Source organism: Trachypithecus francoisi, unplaced genomic scaffold (assembly GCF_009764315.1).
Source record: "Trachypithecus francoisi isolate TF-2019V2 unplaced genomic scaffold, Tfra_2.0 Lachesis_group12, whole genome shotgun sequence".
NCBI classification, from domain to species: Eukaryota; Metazoa; Chordata; class Mammalia; order Primates; family Cercopithecidae; genus Trachypithecus; species Trachypithecus francoisi.
In genome coordinates, this window is record NW_022681457.1 from 14497473 (window position 1) to 14520405 (window position 22933).

The 22933-nt window shown below is 43.2% G+C and overlaps 1 protein-coding gene and 1 long non-coding RNA gene across 4 annotated transcripts; one reads left to right on the forward strand and one right to left on the reverse strand.

Annotated features, from left to right (window-relative positions):
- Positions 1-1346: 1346 nt before the first annotated feature.
- ZNF222 (zinc finger protein 222) lies at positions 1347-17378 on the reverse strand. 3 transcript variants are annotated; one of them, XM_033224835.1, is made up of 5 exons: positions 17225-17378; positions 13560-13642; positions 7284-7410; positions 6944-7036; positions 1347-2651 (listed from the first exon to the last, which is right to left on the reverse strand). In XM_033224835.1, the coding sequence occupies exons 2-5, from the start codon at positions 13572-13574 to the stop codon at positions 1441-1443; spliced, it is 1446 nt and encodes a 481-aa protein (XP_033080726.1). In that variant the 5' UTR covers positions 13575-13642; positions 17225-17378; the 3' UTR covers positions 1347-1440. The 3 variants fall into 3 exon arrangements, with proteins under 3 accessions (XP_033080726.1, XP_033080727.1, XP_033080728.1); XM_033224836.1 differs by lacking the exon at positions 6944-7036; XM_033224837.1 differs by lacking the exons at positions 6944-7036; positions 7284-7410; positions 13560-13642; positions 17225-17378 and adding an exon at positions 3411-4860.
- A 74-nt stretch (positions 17379-17452) lies between these two features.
- LOC117091898 lies at positions 17453-22746 on the forward strand. Its single transcript, XR_004440564.1, has 3 exons — positions 17453-17588; positions 17684-17805; positions 22099-22746. It is a non-coding gene; the product is annotated as an uncharacterized LOC117091898 (long non-coding RNA).
- The last annotated feature ends 187 nt before the right edge of the window (positions 22747-22933 follow it).

The window sequence follows — 22933 nt, forward strand, 5'->3', positions numbered from 1 at the left end:
TCCTTGAGGTTATCTACTGGAACATCTGGAGACTACTGTTCAGAGAACGCAGTCGTGCAGGCCTGCACCAAGTCAAGCAGCTGACTGACAACCACCTCCTTCTCCCTATCTCCTTGGCTAAATAAATACAAAGGGATTTAGAAGCTCATGGCCCTTGTTCACTAGAAGCAAGAAGCCTTCTGACCTCTTCTTCTAAATATACTCTTTTGTCTTTATCTTTATTCCCATGTTTGTCCTCCTTTGTTCAGTCCAACAGGGACTGGGACCACCTCACCCTACCAGCCAATGATTTTCTTTCTTTTTGAGACAGGGTCTCACTGTCACCCAGGCTAGAGTGCAGTGATGTGATCTTAGCTCACTGCAACCTCTGTCTCCCAGGCTCAAGCGATCCTCCCTCCTCAGCCTCCTAATTAGCTGATACTACAGGCATATGCCACTATGCCCGGCTAATTTTTGTATTTTTTTAGAGACAGGGTTTCCTCATGTTGCCCAGGTTGGTCTTAAACTCCTAGACTCAAGCAATCTGCCTGCCTTGGCCTCTCATGCTGGGATTGCAGGCATGAGCCACCATGTCCAGTCAATCTCTTCCCTTTTTTCTTTCTCTCTTCTCCTCTTCCTATCTTTTTTCTCACTCAGGGTGCTTTGCCTGTCCTTTCCTAATCCTTACTGGCTTGTGTTGCCTGAATAGACATCCATGAGGAATGGGTGGAAAGTTTCCCTGTCTTACGGATCCAAGTCACCTGAATAGACATCCATGCAGGATGAATTGAGAAGGTTGACTTTGCAGGTCTGATCAACCTGGCAAGCAGTGGGAGGGACTGCACTCCTCCCCTGGACTAAGTTCATTCGGGTTCCAGTCCCAAGAAAAATCTCTCTCCCTCTCTTTTCCTCTCTCTAGAACCCTGGCCCTTGATCCTGTAACTTTATTCAAAACTCCGCACTACTCAGCACTTTGGGAGGCTGAGGCGGGCGGATCACGAGGTCAGGAGATTGAGACCATCCTGGCCAACATGGTGAAACCCCATCTCTACTAAAAAATACAAAAAAGTAGCCGGGCTTGGTGGTGGGTACCTGTAGTCCCTACTACTCGGGTGGCTGATGCAGGAGAATGGCCTGAACCCGGGAGGCGGAGCTTGCAGTGAGCCAAGATCGCACCACTGCACTCCAGCCTGGGCGATAGAGCGAGACTCCGTCTCAAAACAAAACAAAACAAAACCAAAAACAAAAAAACTCCTCACTACTTCACTCCTAATGTTCTACAGCCCTATAGGTGACTATAATCAACAGTAACTCGTTTTCAAATCCAAAAAATAGATGTTCAATTTTTCCAACACAAATCATAAATGTTTCAGGTGATACACAAATTAAACTGATTTAATCAGCATACATTATATACACTATATACATGTATCAAATTCACACTCCACAAACATGTATAACTTATATGTCATTTAAAAATAATGATAAAATTATATCCAAATTCAAGCGCCTCTTGTGGCGCTTCCCACAGTCCTCACATTTGGATGGGTTTTCTCCACTGTAGTCTCTTTGTTGATCTTTACGGTATGACCGGTGTACAAGCCTCTTTCCACAGTCTTCACATTTCAATGGTTTTCTTCGGCAGTGGAGTTTCTTATGATTCAAAATACTAGAAGCATGTCTAAAGCTCTTCCCACAGTTATCACAGTTGTAAGATCTCTCTCCCATGTGGGTTCTATGGTGGAAGTCAAGACCTGATTTACTAATGTAGCCCTTCCCACACTCCTCACATTTGTATGGCTTTTCTCCAGTGTGGACTCGCTGATGGACCAAAAGATATGAGGACCATTTGAAGCTCTTCCCACATTCTTTACAATTATATGGTTTCTGTCCTCTGTGAATCATCTGATGCTTATGCAAATGTAGCCTATCAATGAAACCTGTTCCATACTTTTCAGATTTGTACAGTTTCTCTGCTGTGTGAACCATGCAATGCCTATTAAGACTTGACCTAAGACAGAAGCTCTTACCACATATTTCACATTTGAATGGCTTCTCCCCAGTATGAATTCTCTGATGTTTCTGAAGCTGGAAATTGTGCATGAAGGCCTTCCCACATTTCTCACAATTATAAGGTTTCTCTCTTGTGTGTAATTTGCAATGAACTTTAAGCGCTGATCTACATCTGAAGCCTTTCCCACACTGCTCACATTTGAATGGTTTCTCTCCAGTGTGGACTCTCTGATGAGTTTGCAGACGTGAGCTCTGACTAAATTCCTTACCACACACATCACACTTATAGCATTTCACTCCCATGTGGACTCTCTGATGAATATGAAGGGCTGAGAGGTAACAGAAGCTTTTTCCACACTCATCACAGGTATGAGACTTCTCTCCTGAATATAACTGCTGAGGAAGATTAAAGATGGAAACATCATTGAAGGACTGTTTACACTTTCCACCCTGGGAAGATTTTTCTCTTGTGTGAACTCTAGATAGTCTTCCCTCAATCTGGGAGGAGCCGTCATCTTGTTCAAATAACCGAGAGTTATTTATGGTGGAATCTTGAGACCTGGTTAAGTCACTTGCAATTTGTTCCCAAATTTGCTTGCAGGAAAATTCTTCATGTGTTCCTGCTTCTGGAACAGTCTCCATTTCAGTTTGGATTTTGCCTATAAGGACACAGAATTAAGACATGTGGACAAGTAGGCTGGGCACGGTGGCTCACACCTGTAATCCCAGCACTTTGGGAGGCTGAGGCAGGTGGATCATGAGGTCAGGAGTTTGAGACCATCCTGGCCAACATGTTGAAGCCCCGTCTCTACTAAAATTACAAAAATTAGCCAGGCGTGGTGGCATGCACCTGTAATCCCAGCTACTCAGGAGGCTGAGGCAGGAGAATTGCTTAAACCTGGGAGGCAGAGGTTGCAGTGAGCCAAGATCAGGCCATTGCACTCCAGCCTGGGCAACAGAGTGAGACTCTGTCTCAAAAAAAAAACAACCAAAAAACAGAAACAAACAAACAAAAAACACCAAACGAGACATGTGGACAAGTAAAGTCTTTGTTCAGTGTTTTCAAGACTTCACACTTAGGATGTGGGATTTAATGAACATTCATTTTCTGTTTTCCAAGTGCACCCTGGTTTCTGGTTTCTGGTTTGCATGAGACCAATTTAGAACCACACCATGTCTCATATGTAAAATTCTGGATAGAAATAAAATACTTGTTTAAAAAATTAATATATACACTTCACTTGTTGCTATTTCTAGTGAATTTTTTAGTCAGTCTAAAATGTGTGGTATATCATAAGGCTAAAATATTATATACGTAGTGAAATATGAATCCAAAGGAACTTTAAGGAGATGCAATAACAGAATACATAGTTTATATATTTGTCTGTCATACATCCTTACAAAGAAGTTAACCTAACTTGAAAGAGGTCAGGACGTTGTCAGCATCTGAGAGGTAATCTCTAGGATCTTGCAGTGTCATGCCTGAGGAGAGTCTCTTTGCTTGAAGGTAAAACCTGGGCAACTCTGGATAGTGAAACAATATTATTTGGGGTTGTGACTGGCCCCTCCTTTGGGGCATGGGGGGTGGCACTGCTCACATCAGAAAGAACATCAGTGTGATTCATGGAGGAGCTTTACCTCACAGGGAATCAGTGAACCAGGAGGCTAAATAACCACATGGGAATCAACCAACCAATTATGGCTATGTAATGGAGCCCCAATAATTACTCTGGATCCCAGCACTCAGGTAAGTTTCCCTGATTGGGAGTTATCTGTGTCTAAGTCACATGCTAATCCTGGCAATGTAACAAACCCCACTCCACTGGGAGAATACAATAGAAAATAAGGATTTGGTACTTCCCTGGACTCTATCTTATTTGGGTTCTCTCTTGGTTAACTATAATATGCATGTTTTCCCTGTAAGAATCTGTAACTGTGAGGATAAAAGCATTCAGTGAATTCTAAGAGTCTTTCTAGCAAATTACTAAACATGAAGATAGTTTTGAAAAGCTGCCGAATGTTCACTTGATGTGAAGTGAGAGCAGTCCTCTGTAAAATGTCCCACTAAACTTCATAGTTGGTTGAACTGTTCACAATGCTAAACACCAAACACCTCAGAGTGTTTAATATATATACATTCAAAGTATTCCCCCACAATAATTTTATACATGTATAAAAACACTTAATCTTATTTTTCTGTTTTGATATGGACAGTAACTTGGTTATCTGAAAGAGTACAGGGACAGACAACTGTAGTTCTGAGGGGAATCTGAAAGGCTGTCCTTCCAGGGGTTCACAAAGGGGGATGCTCCTGAGCAGACAATCAAAGTTGTTAAGAATCATATGGAATGAAAAGGAAGCCTATGATGTAAACAGGCATTATAACTTTTTATACTCAAGACTATGCCTCAGTGAGCTGAAATAAAGTTAAAACCCACAATAAACATTTACAAAAAAAGAACTAGAATGAAAATTATTGCAGCATTATGACAAGCAGGAAAAATGTCGTTACATGAATTGCTTACTAAAGCCACTCACACACATCTACACACATGAAAAATGTTTGTCTGGGTTACATTGAAAGGTGTGTTTCTTACTACGGCTCATGCTCACAAAATGTTTAGAACTTTGTCAGGATATTACCAAGTCCTGAATTAGGTAAATTTTTCCAATGGAAAGATAACTTCCAAATTTTTCCAATGGAAAGAATCTTGGAAAATATTAATTGGTAAGTATGTACCTGTCAGTACACAGTAGTACATGGATATATTTAATATGCTGTCACTTATAAATAAGCAGTCTTTAAAGAGAAGGGAGAGTATCCTTTGGGAGGTTTCTATTTTGAGAGCAGTTTCCCAATTCCTTTCAGGTCATAAAGTTCACCAGATGAAAATACAACACTCTATCTCTGTAAATATAAATAAAAATTTCTGTAAAATCTATATTCCTTCACATTTTGACAATTAAATTTGTACAAAGATGCAGAAATAGACATCACATTTTTTGAAGAAAAACATGCAGAAATATAAGCAACATTCAGCTCACAGATATAAAGGATTTCTCACAGACATAAACATGGTCCTTATGGAAAGTTCCAGGGTAAGCCCCATGGAAGGCATGTTTCTCAGTGTGGTCATGTAAACAATGCTTGAAAGTTTCCACAGGATGTGGGTCAACAGAACACACAGAAAACCAACCATGTCAAGAGAATCTAAGAAAGTCAAAATTGAATAAGCAGCCATACACAGACAAAAAAAAAAAAAAAAAAACTGTCCTGCAACATACAGTCAGCCTCCATATCTGTGGGTTCAGCATACATGGATTCAACCAGCAGTGTATCAGAAGTATTTGGAAAAAAAAAAACATTCCACAGAGTTCCACACAGCAAAACTTGAATTTCTCACATTGAGTCCTATACATTGAATCCATGTGAATAAAGCAATGGGTAGGCATTGCATTTGGTGTTATACCTAATCTAGACATGACTTAAAGTATATGAGAGGATGTATGTAGGGTATACACAAATACTTTACATGTAGAAGGGACTTGAGCATCCTTGGCTTTTGGTATCCACAAGGGGGTCCTGGAATCAAACCCCATGGTTACCAAGGCATGACTATATAACATTCACTCTGGTATATCTGTCACTTATTAGCTATCTCCATGATTCTTACAGACAGTCAAGGCCTCTCATCCATTAATTCATTCACAAGAATACCAAATATTTACAGATACCTGCCATGTACCAGGAGTATTCTAGGTGCTGAAGACGCAGTCATAAAGAAACAGATAAATGCCTTCAGGAGACTACATTGTAAAGGGGAGAGGTGATCTATCAGTAGACGAAAATACATGAGACGCAACACATGCAGGCCAAGAAGAGTAAAGATAGGATAGTATTTTCAATAAGGTGCTTAGAGACGACCTCTCCTATGATATTAAAACTGAGCAGAGAGCTGCATAAACTAAAAAAGGGGTCAGTAAGTTTTGTGGGGACAGTGTATTCCAATCCGAGAGAAGAGCAAGTGAGGGTTCGGAGGTAGAAACTTTTGTGGTAGAGAAAATAATCATTCCTGAAAGATGTCCACATCCAATCCTCAGAACCTATGAACATATTACGTTCCACAGCAAGGGAGATTAAGATGCCATTGAGGTCACTAGCCAGCTAAGCAGAAAGTGGAAGGGTCATCCTGAATCATCCAGGATTGATGAATACTATCACAAGGGGCCTGAAAGGTGAAAGAGGAAGGTATAAGAAGAGTGGCAGAGGGAGCGTGACTATAGTGGAATGGTCAGAGATGCAACGTAGTTGCCTTTGAAGATGGAGGAAAGGAAACAAGAGTCAAGGAGTGTAGTCAGTGCCTAGAGACTGGTAAACCAAAATGAAGTCTTCTCCCCATGAATATCCAGAAAGGAACAAAGCCCTAAGACAGCTTGATTTTTGCCCAGTGAGATGTGTCAGACTTCAGGCCTACAGAAGAGAAAGATAAGTGTTTCTTGTTCAATCTGCTGAGTTTTACATCACTGGCCACAACAGGCAATATGATGTCCTTGGCAGGATAGAGAAACAGCAGGGAGGACAATGTGCCTGGAAAAGATGGAGCAAGTGGGAGAGGACAGGAGATGCAGTCAGGCAGTGTGGGATGAAGAGCAGATCACAGGGTCTACAAAAGCCACTTAAAGAGGTTGTAACACTAATAAAAACAAGAAGCGAGAAAGGCTTTTGAGCTGAGTAATGGCAATGTGACTTCCACTTCCTAAGGATCACTTTGGCTACCGTGAGAACAGATGGCATGGTGGGAAGGGTGGGAGCAGGGGCATCAGCAGGAGGAGGTTGTAATAATCCAGGAAACAGGTTCGGCCATTTACCCCAAAATGCTGGAAATGGGCATGGACAGAAGTAAAACCGACAGGAACCACATGCAGGGACACACAACTGCTTGGTTCTTACCAGAATTCCCTTCTCTTTGGCTTGTTGTCTCCATCACCCAAAACTTTTCTTCCCTTAGGAAATGGAAAGTATCTCCATGGAATGGTTGATGCCCTGTGAACAGGCAAAGTCACATGCTTAATCCCAACACGTTCAAGGTAATATCATGTTGGTGCAAACGTAATTGTGGTGTACCATTACTTCCAATGACAAAAACCACAATTACTTTTGCACCAACCTAATAGCTAGGCAAAATTTACTGGAAATGTAGGTTCTCACTGCACACTCAAACTTGAAAACCCTAGGATACAAAACCATTCCTGGGGTCTGACATTCCATTACAGAGGGTGCCTGTCCTCACCCACTGAGAGCAGGTTCCTGAAGTTCTCAAGCATCACATCTTGGTACAGCTTCCTCTGGGCAGGGTCCAGCAGCTCCAGCTCCTCCTCAGTGAAGACCACAGCTACGTCCTTGAAGGTCACTGCCTCCTACAACATCAAGCAGATGTCACCTTGATCTTATAGCCAAGGACTATTGGTAAATAGCAGCATTGCACTGGCACAAGGGACAAGTGTAAAGTTGTTTTGGATCTTGAGACATAGGTCAGCTTACAGATTTACTACTTATTCTGTTTGTGTCCTGACAATGACTGATTTTCCTGAGCTCCACCAGAAATGCAATGATGAAAATGAGGCTGAGGCAGAAGAATCACTTGAACCTGGGAGGCAGAGGTTGCAGTGAGCCAAGATTGCACCACTGCACTCCGGCCTGGGCAACAAGAGCGAAACTCTGTCTCAAAAACAAACAAACAAAAAAGAATAGAAAGAAAATGAGGTCCTATATTTTTACTTTGTGCACTCATTGAGTCTACTTGTAAGTAACCCTCTAAAACTCTAAATGCTGCATCCTGGGCTTCATATATATAAGTTTCAATGAATCTTGCCTATTGTTCCTGCAACATTTAGTAATTCAGTCCCAACCTGGTTTGATAACACTCATTGTTCTCTCTCATATTCTTTTTTTTTTTTTTTTTTGAGACGGAGTCTGGCTCTGTCGCCCAGGCTGGAGCGCAGTGGCCGGATCTCAGCTCACTGCAAACTCCGCCTCCCAGGTTCACGCCATTCTCCTGCCTCAGCCTCCCGAGTAGCTGGGACTACAGGCGCCCGCCACCTCCCCCGGCTAGTTTTTTGTATTTTTTAGTAGAGATGGGGTTTCACCATGTTAGCCAGCATGGTCTCGATCTCCTGACCTCGTGATCCACCTGTCTCGGCCTCCCAAAGTGCTGGGACTACAGGCTTGAGCCACCGCGCCCGGCTGTTCTCTCTCATATTCTAACCCTGGATGCTATCACATTTCTTTACTATTTGCCCAACAAACAAGTTTTAGGTAACTGGGCAATTTTCAGTATTACCTTAGATTGACTCTGCCCACCTTCTTGCTCATAGCTCTCAATAATAACCATAGAATGTGCTACAAATGCAATGTATGTGTCCTTCCTAGGGAAGATAACATCTCAAGTGAGGGAGGAACTTCCCAGTAAGCTATATTGCCCCTGAGGCACATAATCCAGGACACGTTGCCTCTTGGGGTGCCTCGGCTGAGGTGCAAATGGGGCGCTTGCAATTCAGACTCTATCCACTCCAGGCAGCTTTCTTGAGCCTTGGGGGACTGACTCACAGGGAACTGCAGGTTTTTGTTCTCCCTTGCTGCCTACCTGTAAGCAATAAATCTGCTTTATGTAATTAGTTGTGTATTGAGTGTACCCTTCTACTGAACTCATGTACGTTGGTAACCCGTGAACCTGCTCCACAGAATTGGCACAGCAGGGTCCGGTCCGACAGAACCATGCATTAGCAAAGGGGAGCAGTAATGCCCCCCAGCTTGTGGTCCAGGGCAGTAATGGCAGCTTGGGGGCACAGGAGCTGGAAAGAAGCTGCATGATTTATGGGAAAAAACAGAGTGATAAGTGGTACACAGGTCACCCCTCTATAGATGTGAGCTGGCTGCATGGATTCAGAAAGAGAGGATGGCAAATGAAAACAGGGGAGCATGGCGTGTAATATACAGACTGTGGGGCTTTTAAGTAATCGCATATTCCTGGGGCCAGAGGGCTCTGGAAGTGGGTGAAGTGGGTTATCAGAAAGTCTCTGAGGCAGCTAAGAAGAAGGGAGCCAATAAACATGATGTGGGCCTTCGAGAAAGAGAGACTCACGATCTGCAGGACAGGTATAGGCAATATCATGAAGACACGCTATTTTGGCTATCCCGGATTGTTGGTGAAGGAGGACAGATTTTTCTATCCCAAAAAGAACAGCACAATGAGGGATGAAGCCCGGTCTCTGGGTCTTCACCATTCCTATCAAGATAAGAGAGAAGGCCGGGTGCTGTGGCTCACGCCTGTAATCCTGGCACTTTGGGAGGCTGAGGCAGGCGGATCACCTGAGTTCGGGAGTTTGAGATGAGCCTGACCAACATGGAGAAACCCCATCTTTACTAAAAATACAAAATTAACCTGGCATGGTTGCACATGTCTGTAATCCCAGCTACTCGGGAGGCTGAGTCAGCAGAATCGCTTGAACTCAGGAGGCGGAGGTTGCAGTGAGCTGAGATTGCCATTGCACTCCAGCCTGGGTAACAAGAGTGAAACTCTGCCTCAAAAAAAAAAAAAAAAAAAAGAGGGAAAAAGAGAGGGAGGAATTCAAATATTAATATTTCTTAGGGGAAAAATTAAACTAATGACATCAAAGCTTTTAGGAAGAACTCAGTGATTCATGATGCCTGTCTGCTTGTGGTGCTTATATTTGGGGGTGAATCCTTTGGGCTACTTCAGGTGTCAGTGACTGTGGTCCCCACTGCTGAGTGTATTAGAAGCAGTGGCATTTGGGCTATTCAGACACAGAACATCACCGCTGCCTCAGGGGAAATGTGTCCTTGCACGTAATTTTTGAATCATAACAGTGGGGCATATCCATTCCTGCCTACCACCTAAGCCACCTAAGCCCCAGTGGGTTCAGCAAAAGCACTGCTGCATGCTAAGTGGAGAACAAGACATTACTTCGTTAGTTCAGGGATTACTTGCCACAGAGAAAAATGTTACACCAACCAGGTCAAAATGTAACTAACAGCCCAGTTTTTTAGCTGGTCAGACAGACCTCCAGGGCATGGAGAGGAACAGCCGACTATGGAAGGCTGAATGCCAATGTCACATGGATGAGAAGGCAAACAAATATCCCAGATACAGGCAAGCAAAAAGTCTTAAGCCTGTCAGCACCCACTAATGGAATGGAGACTCATCAGCCAATAGGCCTTTGGGTACTGCAGAAAGCACATAGCCCACTTGGTGTTCATTTAGCCCCATAGACACTGAGTGGCAAAGCCATCAACTTTGAATGGGACCCTTTGTAGTAGCAGGCCTTGGAAGCCATTCAACCAGCCAAGGCCCAGACAGTGCCTTTACACCTGCAGAGCATGCTAGTCCAATGAAGGTACAAGGTCCATAACCTGCATGTGTACTGACTAGAGTCTGTGAAAACAAAACGTTGACAATGAGGTGCACCAGTCTCTGAAATTTTGGATATGTTGCCTAAGGCAGCCACAAGGGATGCTTGTATAAATGGCAATTCTTTGCTTGCTATTGGGCACTGATGGGGACAGTGCATCTTATCACTGGAGTACACATGTGACATAAACTGCCCATTCTCACCTGGGCCCTTATTCACCCTATACATAAAGTTGGGCAGGCTCCATTTGATAAGTGGTAAAGCTCTACTATCATAAGCAAATGGTACATTCAGCTGGGTGTGTTGGCTCACTCCTGTAATTCCAGCACTTTGGGAGGCCAAGGTGGACGGATCACCTGAGGTCAGGAGTTCAAGACCAACCTGGCCAACATGATGAAACCCCATCTCTACTGCAAATACAAAAATCAGCCAGGTGTGGTGGTGGGAGCCTGCAATCCCAGCTACTGGGGAGGCTGAGGCAGGAGAATCGCTTGAACCCAAGAGGCAGAGGTTGCAGTGAGCCAAGATCGCACCACTCCACTCCAGCCTGGGCAACAGAACGAGACTCCCTCTCAGAAAAAAAAAAAAAAAAGGAAATGGTACATTCACGATCAGACCCGGAAGGCTGTATGAACAAATGGCTAGCTTAACAGCAGAGACCAAATGACCCATAAGGGGGGTTCTGGCACCTAATGTGGCTACCTGGGGCCCTGGACTCAGATGTGCCTACTGATGGTACAGTATGGTTTATAGACAGCTCTGCGAAACAACAAGCAGACAGGCTCCACTGGGCTGTGACCAGCATCTGGCCAGTAAATGGCTATCTTAAGGCTGAGACTGAACATGACCCTTTCACCCGATGGACCAAACTACATGCAGTGGTGACTGCAATGCAGGCAACTGCTACTACCATATCTTGCTACATTTTCATGAACTCTGGGCTGTTGTCAGCAGTCCAGCCATCTGGCAGGAGTATGGCTGCTGACTGGGTATACTGTGTGTGGACAAAAAGCATGGCAATAGCTTGCTGCCTAGGAGGGATATATATATGTCACTCGTGAACACTGGGACTACCACAGCCGTCCTTGAGAAGAACTGATATTGTGTTTTGAACACCTCATGGAATTTCACTCTGACCAAGGAATATCCTTCATCGACCATACAAAACAATGGGTGCTCTCTCATGAAATATACAAAACAATGGGCACTCTCTCATGAAATATACAAAACAATGGGCGCTCTCTCATGAAATATACAAAACAATGGGCGCTCTCTCATGAAATATGATGAACTTGGCATGCACCCTGTCACCTGCAGGCCAATGGAGCTACTGAACCACAGAACAGGTGACTCATAAAATCACTGAAAAAAACTACCGGGCATGGTAGTTCACGCCTGTAATCCCAGCACTTTGGGAGGCTGAGGCTGGCGGATCACAAGGTTAGGAGATTGAGACCATCCTGGCTAACATGGTGAAACCCCCATCTCCAGTAAAAATACAAAAAATTAGCCAGGCGTAGAGGCAGGCGCCTGTAGTCCAGCTACTCGGGAGGCTGAGGCAGGAGAATGGTGTGAACCCGGGAGGCGGAGCTTGCAGTGAGCTGAGATCGCGCCACTGCACTCCAGCCTGGGCGACAGAGCGAGACTCTGTCTCAAAAAAATAGAAAAAATAAATAAAATAAAATCACTGAAGAAGGGACAGATATTCCCACGGCCTGCTAGTAGGAAAGTACTCCTGTCTGACTAGGTTAACATGGACACTACACTCTACACACCAGTCCCAAAGAAACAACTCACTGCCACGTGTGCTTAGAAATACTGAGCTTGGTGGAAGCGGAGGTGGAGGCAGACATGGCAGCAGCCTGATTAGGCTGTGCCTGTGAGACCCCAATCTCAGTGTTCTCATCCATTCTTTTTCCTTTTAGAGTACACATTCTGGTATGGTTCGCAATTCAGGTCACCACAGTACCAGACAAAGCTCTCCCTGACTCTCATTTGGAGGCAATGCTTCCCTGGAAATCCCAGACTTCCGTGGGATCTCAGAGGGTTGAAGGATGAGACCATGGAACACCAGGGTGTTAGGGTCCCTCTAATGGTGCTGAAGATTACTGAGCTTTCCATTTGGGTGGGTATCACTAGCAGGCATGTCTTTTTGTACAGGACATGGGCTCCCTTCCTGACTGAACAACTGAGGCACAAAGGTCTGGGTCAAGCAACCAGGGGAATGGATGTCTGCAGTGGTAGTAGCCTTAGGGCAGGGACAGACTGGGTCGCTGCACCACCTCAGCCCTCCGCCTATTCAACATCTGTCAATCTGTTGTTTCCACAAGGATGTGGTGGCAGAGCACAGCACACTCAGGTTCTCCCAAGCTGTGGCCACTTCAGGTCACCTGATCTGCTTTGGATTTATTCTGTCACCAACCACAGTGACCCTCCTGTCTTGACTATGGTAAACCACACCAGCATCGGTCACATTACAGTGTCCGCCAACAGAACCCGAGACCTGGCTTACCAAGTGAGGACCTGGCACCTGCCACATGAGAGCGAGTTGAAGGTGCCCTATGGTAACTGGTACATGGCAGTACAATCACACAACCTAAACAAACAAAGCCATAGTGGGCTGGTGCTTTGCTGCACCACACTCATTGGACTACTTGGACGAGAGGTGTCCCACTGATGATAACGAAAGAGAAAAAGGAAGTGGCTGGGCTGGTGGCTCACACCTGTAACCCCAGCACTTTGGGAGGCCGAGGCAGGTAGATCACCTGAGGTCGGGAGTTTGACACCAGGCTGACCAACATGGAGAAATCCCGTCTCTACTAAAAATACAAAATTAGCCAGGCATGGTGGTGCATGCCTGTAATCCCAGCTACTTGAGGCTTGAACCTGGGAGGCGGAGGTTGCGGTGAGCCGAGATCATGCCATTGCACTCCAGCCTGGGCCACAAGAGCGAAACTCCATCTCAAAAAAAAAAAAAAAAAAAAAGAAAGAAAGAAAAGAGGGAAGCACCTGGCACAGAAGAGATCCTCAAATGCCTGTTTGAGTTCTCCTTGAGTCTTTCCAAGACTGAGAAAAACACACGACAGTATGAGTAGTGAGATGAAATTTGAACAGCAAGAGAGGCACGCCATACTCACGTTGCATATGATCATTTTTCCGCCTACTTCATGGAATTTGCAGAGTCCTCAGTTACGCAGTTCGAGCAAAGACAGAATTGTGCCTGGAACGTGCCATGGAAGGCAGAGAGAGAGACATGAAAGGGTGGCCAGGGATGCTGCCCAACAATATGGACATGAATTAGCACATGAATGCTTACAGCAGCATTATTCATACTAACCCAAAACTGCACACAACAAAGAGGCCCTTGTATGGGTAGAGAAATCTTGGCATATCCATACAATGAAATCTTATTTAGAATGTAAAGGAATGAAATACTGACTCATGTTACAACATACATGAAGCTTGGAAACATTATGTTAAGTGAAAGAAGTCAGTCATGGATTCTATGATTCCATTCAGATGAAATGTCCAGAATAGGCAAATGTATATATGGAGAAAGTAGATTAGTGGTTGAGGCAGATTTGAGGTGAGAATGAAGTTTAAATTAAATGAGCATGAAGAGTCCAACTGGGGGATGTAAAAGATCTAAACTGAACTATGATGATAGTTACTCCACAAAGTTCCTAAAGGTCACTGAATTGTACACCTGAAATGGGTGAATGCTATGATATGTAAAATACACTGGAGTTGGAAAAAATAATTGTAATCTATATATCATTAAAATAAATAAGGTTGGATTCTGAGTCCATATTGATAGAATGTTTATAGTTCAACAAATGAATGAATCAATGAAGGAGAAATGGAAATTCCTATTTACAGCAGACTGTCCACTAATAATATATTTCCCTATGAGAAACTTTATAATAATTTTTTAAAAAGTAACGTTACAGTGGACAAATCTGAAAGACATGATCTTGGCTAAGCGAACACAGTTGAAACAGCCAAAGAAGGGACAAACGAATATCACTTGACCCTGTTATGTTCCATTGAAAAGGATACCTTAACACTTTTGTGGTATCTTCACCAATAATGGAGAATCTAAACTTAAAGGTGAAATATATCAGACAAGCTAAAAATGAATGTCTTTCTCCAAAACAACTTGCCTATACTCTTCGAACAACAATGCACATAAAAGACAAAGGATGTGGAATCCTTCCAGACTAAAGGCAACTATGGAAACGTGACAGCTAAAGACGATACACAAAATTGAACTTTGGGGATAGAGATGGAGAGTGGGGAAGGGGGCAGTTATAAAAAGTTCAAATGAAAAACTGAACAAATTTAAATATGGAACTGCAGATTAGATTACATGGTGTTTGATAATATGCTATCCAATACTATGTAAAAAATAACACTATAGTATTAGTAGTCTTTTAACAGATCTGATAAATTACAGATAACAATATTATTTAATATAATATCTACTATCATCTAGCATGTTATATGAAATGCTACACCAGCCCTTCTTAAATGGCTCTTAACAAGACATCCCACGATTACCCAAGTATGTGGGCTTCCTTGCTGCAGAAAGTTACAAACAGCTGTCTCTAGTTACAAGCATGTTCCTAGTGGTATTTGGCTGATAGGACATGAACAAAGCAAACAAGAAAAATGTAAACACTTGGCAAATTTGGCTACAGAGTACATGAGCAAAACTCCATCCCCCCGCCGAAAAAAAGAGTATATGAGAATTTCTTATACTGTTTTGCAACTTTTCTATAGCTCTGAAATAATATCAAATGTTTTGAAATATCAGGAAACAATCAAAGGAATAATAACAATGAGATTAATAAGAATGAGCATGACATAACTTGAAAGCTCACTAGTGAATTCTCTCTTGGTGGTGTCTGGAAGTTTCCATAGTTAAACAGATAAGGGGAACACATTTATAATATTAGAATTTTGTCGCCGGGCGCGGTGGCTCACGCCTGTAATCCTAGCACTTTGGGAGGCCGAGACGGGCGGATCACGAGGTCAGGAGATCGAGACCATCCTGGCTAACATGGTGAAACCCTGTCTCTACTAAAAAATACAGAAAAACTAGCCGGGCGAGGTAGCAGGCACCTGTAGTCCCAGCTACTCGGGAGGCTGAGACAGGAGAATGGCGTAAACCTGGGAGGGGGAGCTTGCAGTGAGCTGAGATCCGGCCACTGCATTCCAGCCTGGGTGATAGAGTCTCAAAATAAATAAATAAATAAATAGAATTTTGTTAGAATGTTTACAAATAAAATATAAATAATAATTTTGATCAAAAAGAAAGGCTACAAAGAAATGCATTCAAAATATAACATTTACTGTCTTTATATCCTGGATTCAAGGGGACTTAAAATTTTTTTCTATTCCAATTTCTCTAGTTTCTGAATGCTCCATAATAAAATGGCTCCACAACAATATGAAATACTAGTTAAAAAGTGAATGAAATCCTAGCACTTCGGGAGGCCAAGGCGGGTGGATCACCTGAGGTCAGGAGTTCGAGACCAGCCTGGCCAACATGGTAAAACTCCATCTCTACTAAAAATACAAAAAAATTTAGCTGGGCGTGGGGGCGGGCGCCTGTAATCCCAGCTACTTGGGAGGCTAAGGCAGGAGAATCGCTTGAACCTGGGAGACGGAGGTTGCAGTGAGCCGAGATCGCGCCACTGCACTCCAGCCTGGGAGACAGCAAGATTTCCTCTCAAAAAAATAAAAAAAGAAAAAGAAAGAAAATAGTAGATAAGGTTAAAAAAAAAAGCCAAAACAAACAAAAACTCCTACAGAAGTCCAAGCCCCTGAGCCTTGCCTCAAGGTGCCTTCAATCAAGTCCTAACTTACGTTCTCCACCTGCTCCCAGCTAGTTTCTCTGCCTCAGTGAGAATGCATTCAAGAGATGATCAACTCAGGCTCTGACCTGGACTGCCTAGGTTTCAACCCCTGCTCCACCTGTGTCTCACGCCCGTCTTTAAAATAAAAAAAGCTGTACCTCTCCACAGTGCCACTATGGAGATCATGTATTTTGGGGTATAAAGTACTTGGAATAAAGTTACCAATTAAGGCTTAATTATTATCGACACCCATGCCCGAAGGACAAATCCTACACCCTCTTGGTTGAGGTAAGCATCTCTGCCAAAGAAAAAAGCCAAGAATCACTCACGTAGCGCTTTGCCCTCAGTAGCCAAGAAGTCCCTTCCTGCTGCTCTTTTAGAAAGGTCGGGCTGGGGGGAAAAGAAAGCTGTGAAACACCCTGACCGTTTTGTGGTCCCCCATAAAAATTAAATGCTCCCCTCGCTTTCCTAAAAAGAGGTCAGAAGGCGTCAGGGATCATCCAGTGTCCTGCAGGGATCAGGGAGAAGGGTCGGGGCCCCGGCAGCTGGAGCTCTGACCCCATCCGGGGACCTGACAGGCTTCGTGGGAAATTAACAAGAGACCATCAGACAACGACGGACAGGGACTGCTTTTTAAGGCTCTCATTTGTGTTACCTCTTTCAGGTCCCAAAACGGTTCTACTAGGAGAGTCCGAAAAGTCCCGTTACAAAACAAACAAACAACAACAAAACAGCAATGGAAGATAAACGGACATTAAGTGACACTCCACGCCACACTGAAAAAGGCCGCATATGTAGGGAAGAGGGAGGCGGACTGAGCGAGGTCAAAGCAGAGGACACAGGGCCGCGCCAATCCCACTCCCTGAGACGCTAGCACAGCCCCGCGAGGCCAGAAGGCTCAGCGGACGGGAGGGGCAATCCCCGCCCTCGCCCCTCCAAACCTCTGCTCTCCGCCCGGGCTTCTTTTCTCCTGAATCGATTATTGGGTGGTTGCGAGCCCCGAGCAAAGGAGACTCGTTCGGAAGGACTCGCAAGATATGGAAATAACTCAAACTACTATGGTAAGTGAAATAGCGACGTCACAGTTGGGGACCGGAAGTGCTCGAGCCTCCACAGAGCGTCTGGACTCCACTTCCCAGAATCCCCCGGACTCGCCCGTCTGAGACGAAGGGCCCGCGACTCAAACAGAGCATCTGGACTCTGTCACTCTAACTCTGCAGCAAGCTTTCCTGAAGTGGAGTTGGAGATAGCATCTCAGTTAATGTCCTTTACCCACTACTTATTGAGGACACACCCTGTTGACTGGTGCGTGCAGTCTCCATTCCAAACCCCTATTGCCATTCCTATCGCTTCCATAAAGCCTAAGAAATCAAATATTTTTTTTCTCTGCCTTCATCTAGCTAAAAATTTTCATGGGACACAATTCTGGGAAGTGAGACATTAGGAGAAGTGAGCTGTCCTCTCCTGACAAGAGATGTGCTTGGCAGGCTGTGAGGAGAGGAGGAGTTACAAGAGTAAAAAGGTAATCATCTCAGTGGACTGTAGGTATTGGCGAGGTTCTAATGTTACTAATGCTAGCATGCTGGTGGGACCGAGGTGGAAATACAAGTCAAAGTTGTTGGAAAGTAGTGCTGCAAATTATTGTGGAGGAATATTTGCTAGAAAATGAGGAGGTCTAAGATATGACCATGGGAGAGGAGAGAGTATCCGTTGATACTTCACATGAATTTTAGGTGGATTTTTTAATTTCTGAGAAAAATGTTACTGTGATTAAGGATTGCATTGAATCTATAGATATAGATATTGACATCCTTGCAATATGAAGTCGCCCAATCCATTAATAATGGATGTATCTCAATTTATTTGTGCCTTCTTTAATTTTTTTTTTTGAGACAGTGTCTCACTCTGTCACCCATGGATACCAGCTTAACTTCAATCACGTGCAAAATACTACTCATTCACAGCTTCTCCCTCTCCCCACTTTGTACAACTGATGTCATATATTATGTCTATACATATTGTCTACCCATTCAGTAGATTTATCTCTCAAGTTTGAAGGACAGTTTGGGTGAATGTTGAGTTCTCAATAGACGTATGTGTGTGTATGTGTGTGTATGTGTTTTTAGGAAAGAATATATCATCTCGTCTCAGATGTTTGCTGAGAAATCTGCTGACATCTTCGTTAAGGATGTCTTTGTACATAACAAGGGACTTTGGACTTGCTGCTGTCAAATTTTTCATTTGTCTTTGGTTTCTAATGATTTTTTAATAATATGCCTCAGTTGGGTCTCTTTGTGTTTATCTTACTTGAAATGCATTGAACTTCTTGGATTTACAGAATAATGTGTTTTTCATATTTGAAAAGTTTTCAGCTTTTATTTCTGTAAAGAAGCTCTCTTGGCTTTCTTTCTCTCTATCCGGGACACCTATAATGCACATAAGGTCCTTTAGGCTTTGTTTACTTTTAATCACTTCATTTCTTTTTGCTGCTGTGACACAGTAATTCACAGGACTTGTCTTCATGTTCACTCATTCTGAAGGTAATGTAGTAGGAGTAGGGGTCATGATACACTTATCTATGGCTTCAGAGCCTGCTCAAACCCAATCATATATATACCACTTACAAATGGGATACCAATGTGTGCATAAAATTTAAAGACAAGGAATGAGCAACAGCACCCAATTCATGATGGAAAGCTTGGCGCACATGCTAATTTGGTAGGTCATGGTTAAGTGCTCTGTCTCTACTAAGACCACTAGCAAAATCATAAGCAGCTTTTCCAAAGAAGAGTAAGTAGGCTGAGGTTGGTGGCTCATACCTGTACTCATTGCTTTGTGAGGCTGAAGAACGAGGATCTCTTGATGCCAGGAGTTTGAGACCAGCCTGGGCAACAAAGCAAGGCCCTGTCTCTACCAAAAAGAAAAAGAGTAAGTATATGTAGAGGATGACTGGGCTTTGCTACAAAATCCCATCCATTTGTGGTTTGATTCATCAAATGTGACCAGTTGATGGCTCCAAACGTCATTCTGTATCACTGATATTTCAATTACTTTTGGATCTCCTGGTCCATAGTGTCCTAGGGGTAGAGAAACTTACATGGCAGCTAGGACACATTACATAGTCTTATCATATCTTAGTTGAGGCAAAATGTTTTGGGGTCAGACAAAAAAGGCAGAGTAGCGTATCCCAATGAGGAATAAGTAGCATCCAGTAGCCAAGGAGGGCCACTAGACATTGTGACCCTTTGGTTGTAGGAATACCATATGCTTCTTGCCCTATACATTAGAAGGGAGATCTCAATAGTCCCACATCAATGAACCTATGGAAATTTTACCACAGTGGAAGGCCCATGAATATTTATAGGATTTATTCTTTCTTTCTGTCATGCATGTGTCTTACTAATATGCCTAGTGTAGTTCCTACTTTCTCCTCACCATGTCTGATCATCGTATCAATGTGCCATTTGACAATGAAGATTCAGTCATTGCCCAAAAGAGTGATTATTGCTCCTTTTATGTAGTCAGTCACAGGTTTATGGCCATGGTTTCCTGTGGAGAACTCTGAAATGTATCAGGGCCCATACTCATCTAACATTGGCCTCCCCTTTATTTAAGTGAATGTAGATTTGTAAACTGGACATGTCTTGGAATTGATTTGAGAGCTGTGACAATGTTAGGTGGTTGCAGTTAGAGTTCTCTCTTCCCCTGCAATAGAACTCTTCTGCCAATATAAACCCAGTGACAATATCATAGATTTCTCATCAATTTATTTACTATGAATACCAACATCAACAAGGCAAAGTTAAGCCCTGCAGTGATTGACCTCATCTTTTTCTTTCCTTCTTCTTTTTTTTTTTTTTTCTGAGATGGAGTCTCGCACTGTTGCCCATGCTGGAGTGCAGTGGCATGATCTCGGCTCACTGCAAGCTCTGCCTTCCAGGTTCATGCCATTCTCCTGCCTCAGCCACCCAAGTAGCTGGGACTACAGGCACGTGCTACCACACCTGGCTAATTTTTTTGTATTTTTAGTAAAGATGGGATTTCACCAAGTTAGCCAGGAGGTCTCACTCTTGTGATACACCCTACTCGGCCTCCCAAAGTGCTAGGATTACAGGCGTGAGCCACCATGCCTGGCCTTCTTTCCTAATTTCTGAAGCCCAAGTAGGAGCATCCAGGAAATATACTATACTGAAAAGTTTGTCTACTGTGTCCTAAACTAACAAATTCATGGTAGCCAGAATCATTCCAATAGGCATTTTATTAGGATTATTCAATATGATATTTGGCATATTATCACATCATGCCTTTGACAACCAGTTCCCTATGTTGCACTGGAAATAAAGTCAGTAGTGCTCTTAAATTTAGTAAGAGTAGAAATCCAATTCTAGAAAACACAATCAATTTAGAAAACTCATCCTTAGGGTGCTCTTCCTCTAGAAGTTCTTGTGGGGCAAAATGTCTTTTGGTCAGCATTCAACCAGAGAAACAGAATCAGTATGACATATACAAGCAATTATTGCAAGGAACTCTCCTTTGGCACTGTGGATCTGGGTAAGTGTATTAGTCTGTTCTCACACTGTTATAAAGAACTACCTGGCCAGGTGCAGTGGCTCACACCTATAATCCCAGCACTTTGGGAGGCCAAGGCAGGCGGATTACCTAAGGTCAGGAGTTCGAGACCAGCCTGGCCAACATAGTGAAACCTCGTCTCTACAAAGAATACAAAAATTAGTTGGGCATGGTGGCACACATCTGTAATCCCAGCTACTCGGGAGTCTGAGGCAGGAGAATCGCTTGAACCTGGGAGGTGGAAGTTGCAGTGAGCTGAGATCATGCCACTGCACTCTAGCCTGGGTGACAGAGCAAGACTCCGTCTCAAAAAAAAAAAAAGAACTACCTGAGACCGGGTAATTTATGAAGAAAAGAGGTTTAATTGACTCACAGTTCTGCAGGCTGTACAGGAAGCGTGGCTACGAGGCCTTAGGAAATTTACAATCATGATGGAAAGTGAAAGGGAAGCCAGCATATCTTACCATGGCAGAGCAGGAGAGAATGAGAGCAGGAGGAGGTGCTACACACTTTTAAAACAAGCAGATCTCATGAGAATTCCATCAAAAGACAGCACTAAGGGGATGATGCTAAATCATTAGAAACCACCCCCGTGATCCAGTCACCTCCCACCAGGCCCCACCTCCAACACTCAGGATCACAATTCAACATGAGATTTGGGTAAAGACACAGAGTCAAACCATATCACTAAGCAATTCCAAAATGCATATGGCTGGCCACCAGAAAGGTGAAGATGGAACTCTAACCCATGAGAGGAAGATGCCACCAGCAGGTGCAGTATTTTTTCATTCAGAGAAGCTTCAGCTCTATTCTAAAGGATCTTCAAGTGATTGATCAGGCCTACCTGTATTTAGCATAATATCCCTACTCAAAACCAACTGATTATGGGCTGAATATCTACAAAATACCATCACAATGTCGATATTAGTGCTTGATTAAATAACTAGGGACTATAGTCTATGCATTATAAATCCATTAAAATCAATTATCACACAGATCTTCATCAGCAGGAAACTGCCTTTTGAGTTTTTCAAAAATTTTTTGTATCTTTTCCTCAGAATCTACAGAAAACTGTTTAATGAAAAAAAAAATTCAGTACACAAGAGTACTACAGATATTAAAGATGAGATTGGAAGTCAATGTATTAACAAAACCTTTAATATTGTCAAATCAGAACAATCTCATTAGAATCTAGCATACTTAGTGTATTCATTTTGTAAAATCTACATTCCTCTTCCTTTTCCAGGTCTCTCTCTAGAAGAGAATTCACTAAAGAGTCTGGCACTGTTTTCGACCTGATAAGAGACATTTACCATCTATTCTCTGAAGCGTGCTACCTGGAGGCTTCATTTGCGTAATAAAAACCGTGGTCTCCAGAACCCCTTATCATAATCCAGACACTCCTTTCTATTGATTCCAGGACTTTAGATAACTCTTTCAACCAATTGTCAATGAGAAAATCTTTGAATCCACCTATGACCTGGAAGCACCTCCATGGCCAACTTTGAGTTATCCCGCCTTTCCAGACCAAACCAATGTATACATGTATTGATTGATGTCTGCTTGTAACTTCTGTCCCCCTAAAATGTATAAAACCAAGCTATAACCCAACTACTTTGGGCACATGTTCTCAGGACCTTTTATGGCTATGTCACAGGCCTTGGTCACTCATATTTGGCTCAGAATAAATCTCTTTATATTTTATGGAGTTTGACTCTTTTTGTCAACACCATGGTGTATAACTCTGAATTGGCATCCAAACCAGGTCTTTGCTCTAACTGGATCCATAGCAAAAGAAGCTCTGCTGCTGTCATGCTATGTTCCCTGCCCATACACCTCTGGTTTTCAAAGGACCTGTTTTTTTGTTGTTGTTTTTTAAAATTTTTTGGGATGGAGTTTTGCTCGTTACCCAGGCTGGAGTGCAATGGCATGATCTTGGCTCACTGCAACCTCTGCCTCCAGGTTTCAAGTGATTCTCCCACCTCAGTCTCCTGAGTAGCTGGGATTACAGGCATGTGCCACCACACTCAGTTAATTTTGTATTTTTAGTAGAGACAGGGTTTCACCATGTTGACCAGGCT

Bases quoted from the DNA above. Each gene is read 5' to 3' on its own strand.
- ZNF222 (XM_033224835.1), bottom strand. The intron at 7,037-7,283 runs GTGAGGACAGGC...GCCTGTTCACAG, and splicing joins CAGGAACCTGCTCTCAGTGG to GGCATCAACCATTCCATGGA. The intron at 2,652-6,943 runs GTAAGAACCAAG...GTGTCCTTATAG, and splicing joins CCAAAGAGAAGGGAATTCTG to GCAAAATCCAAACTGAAATG.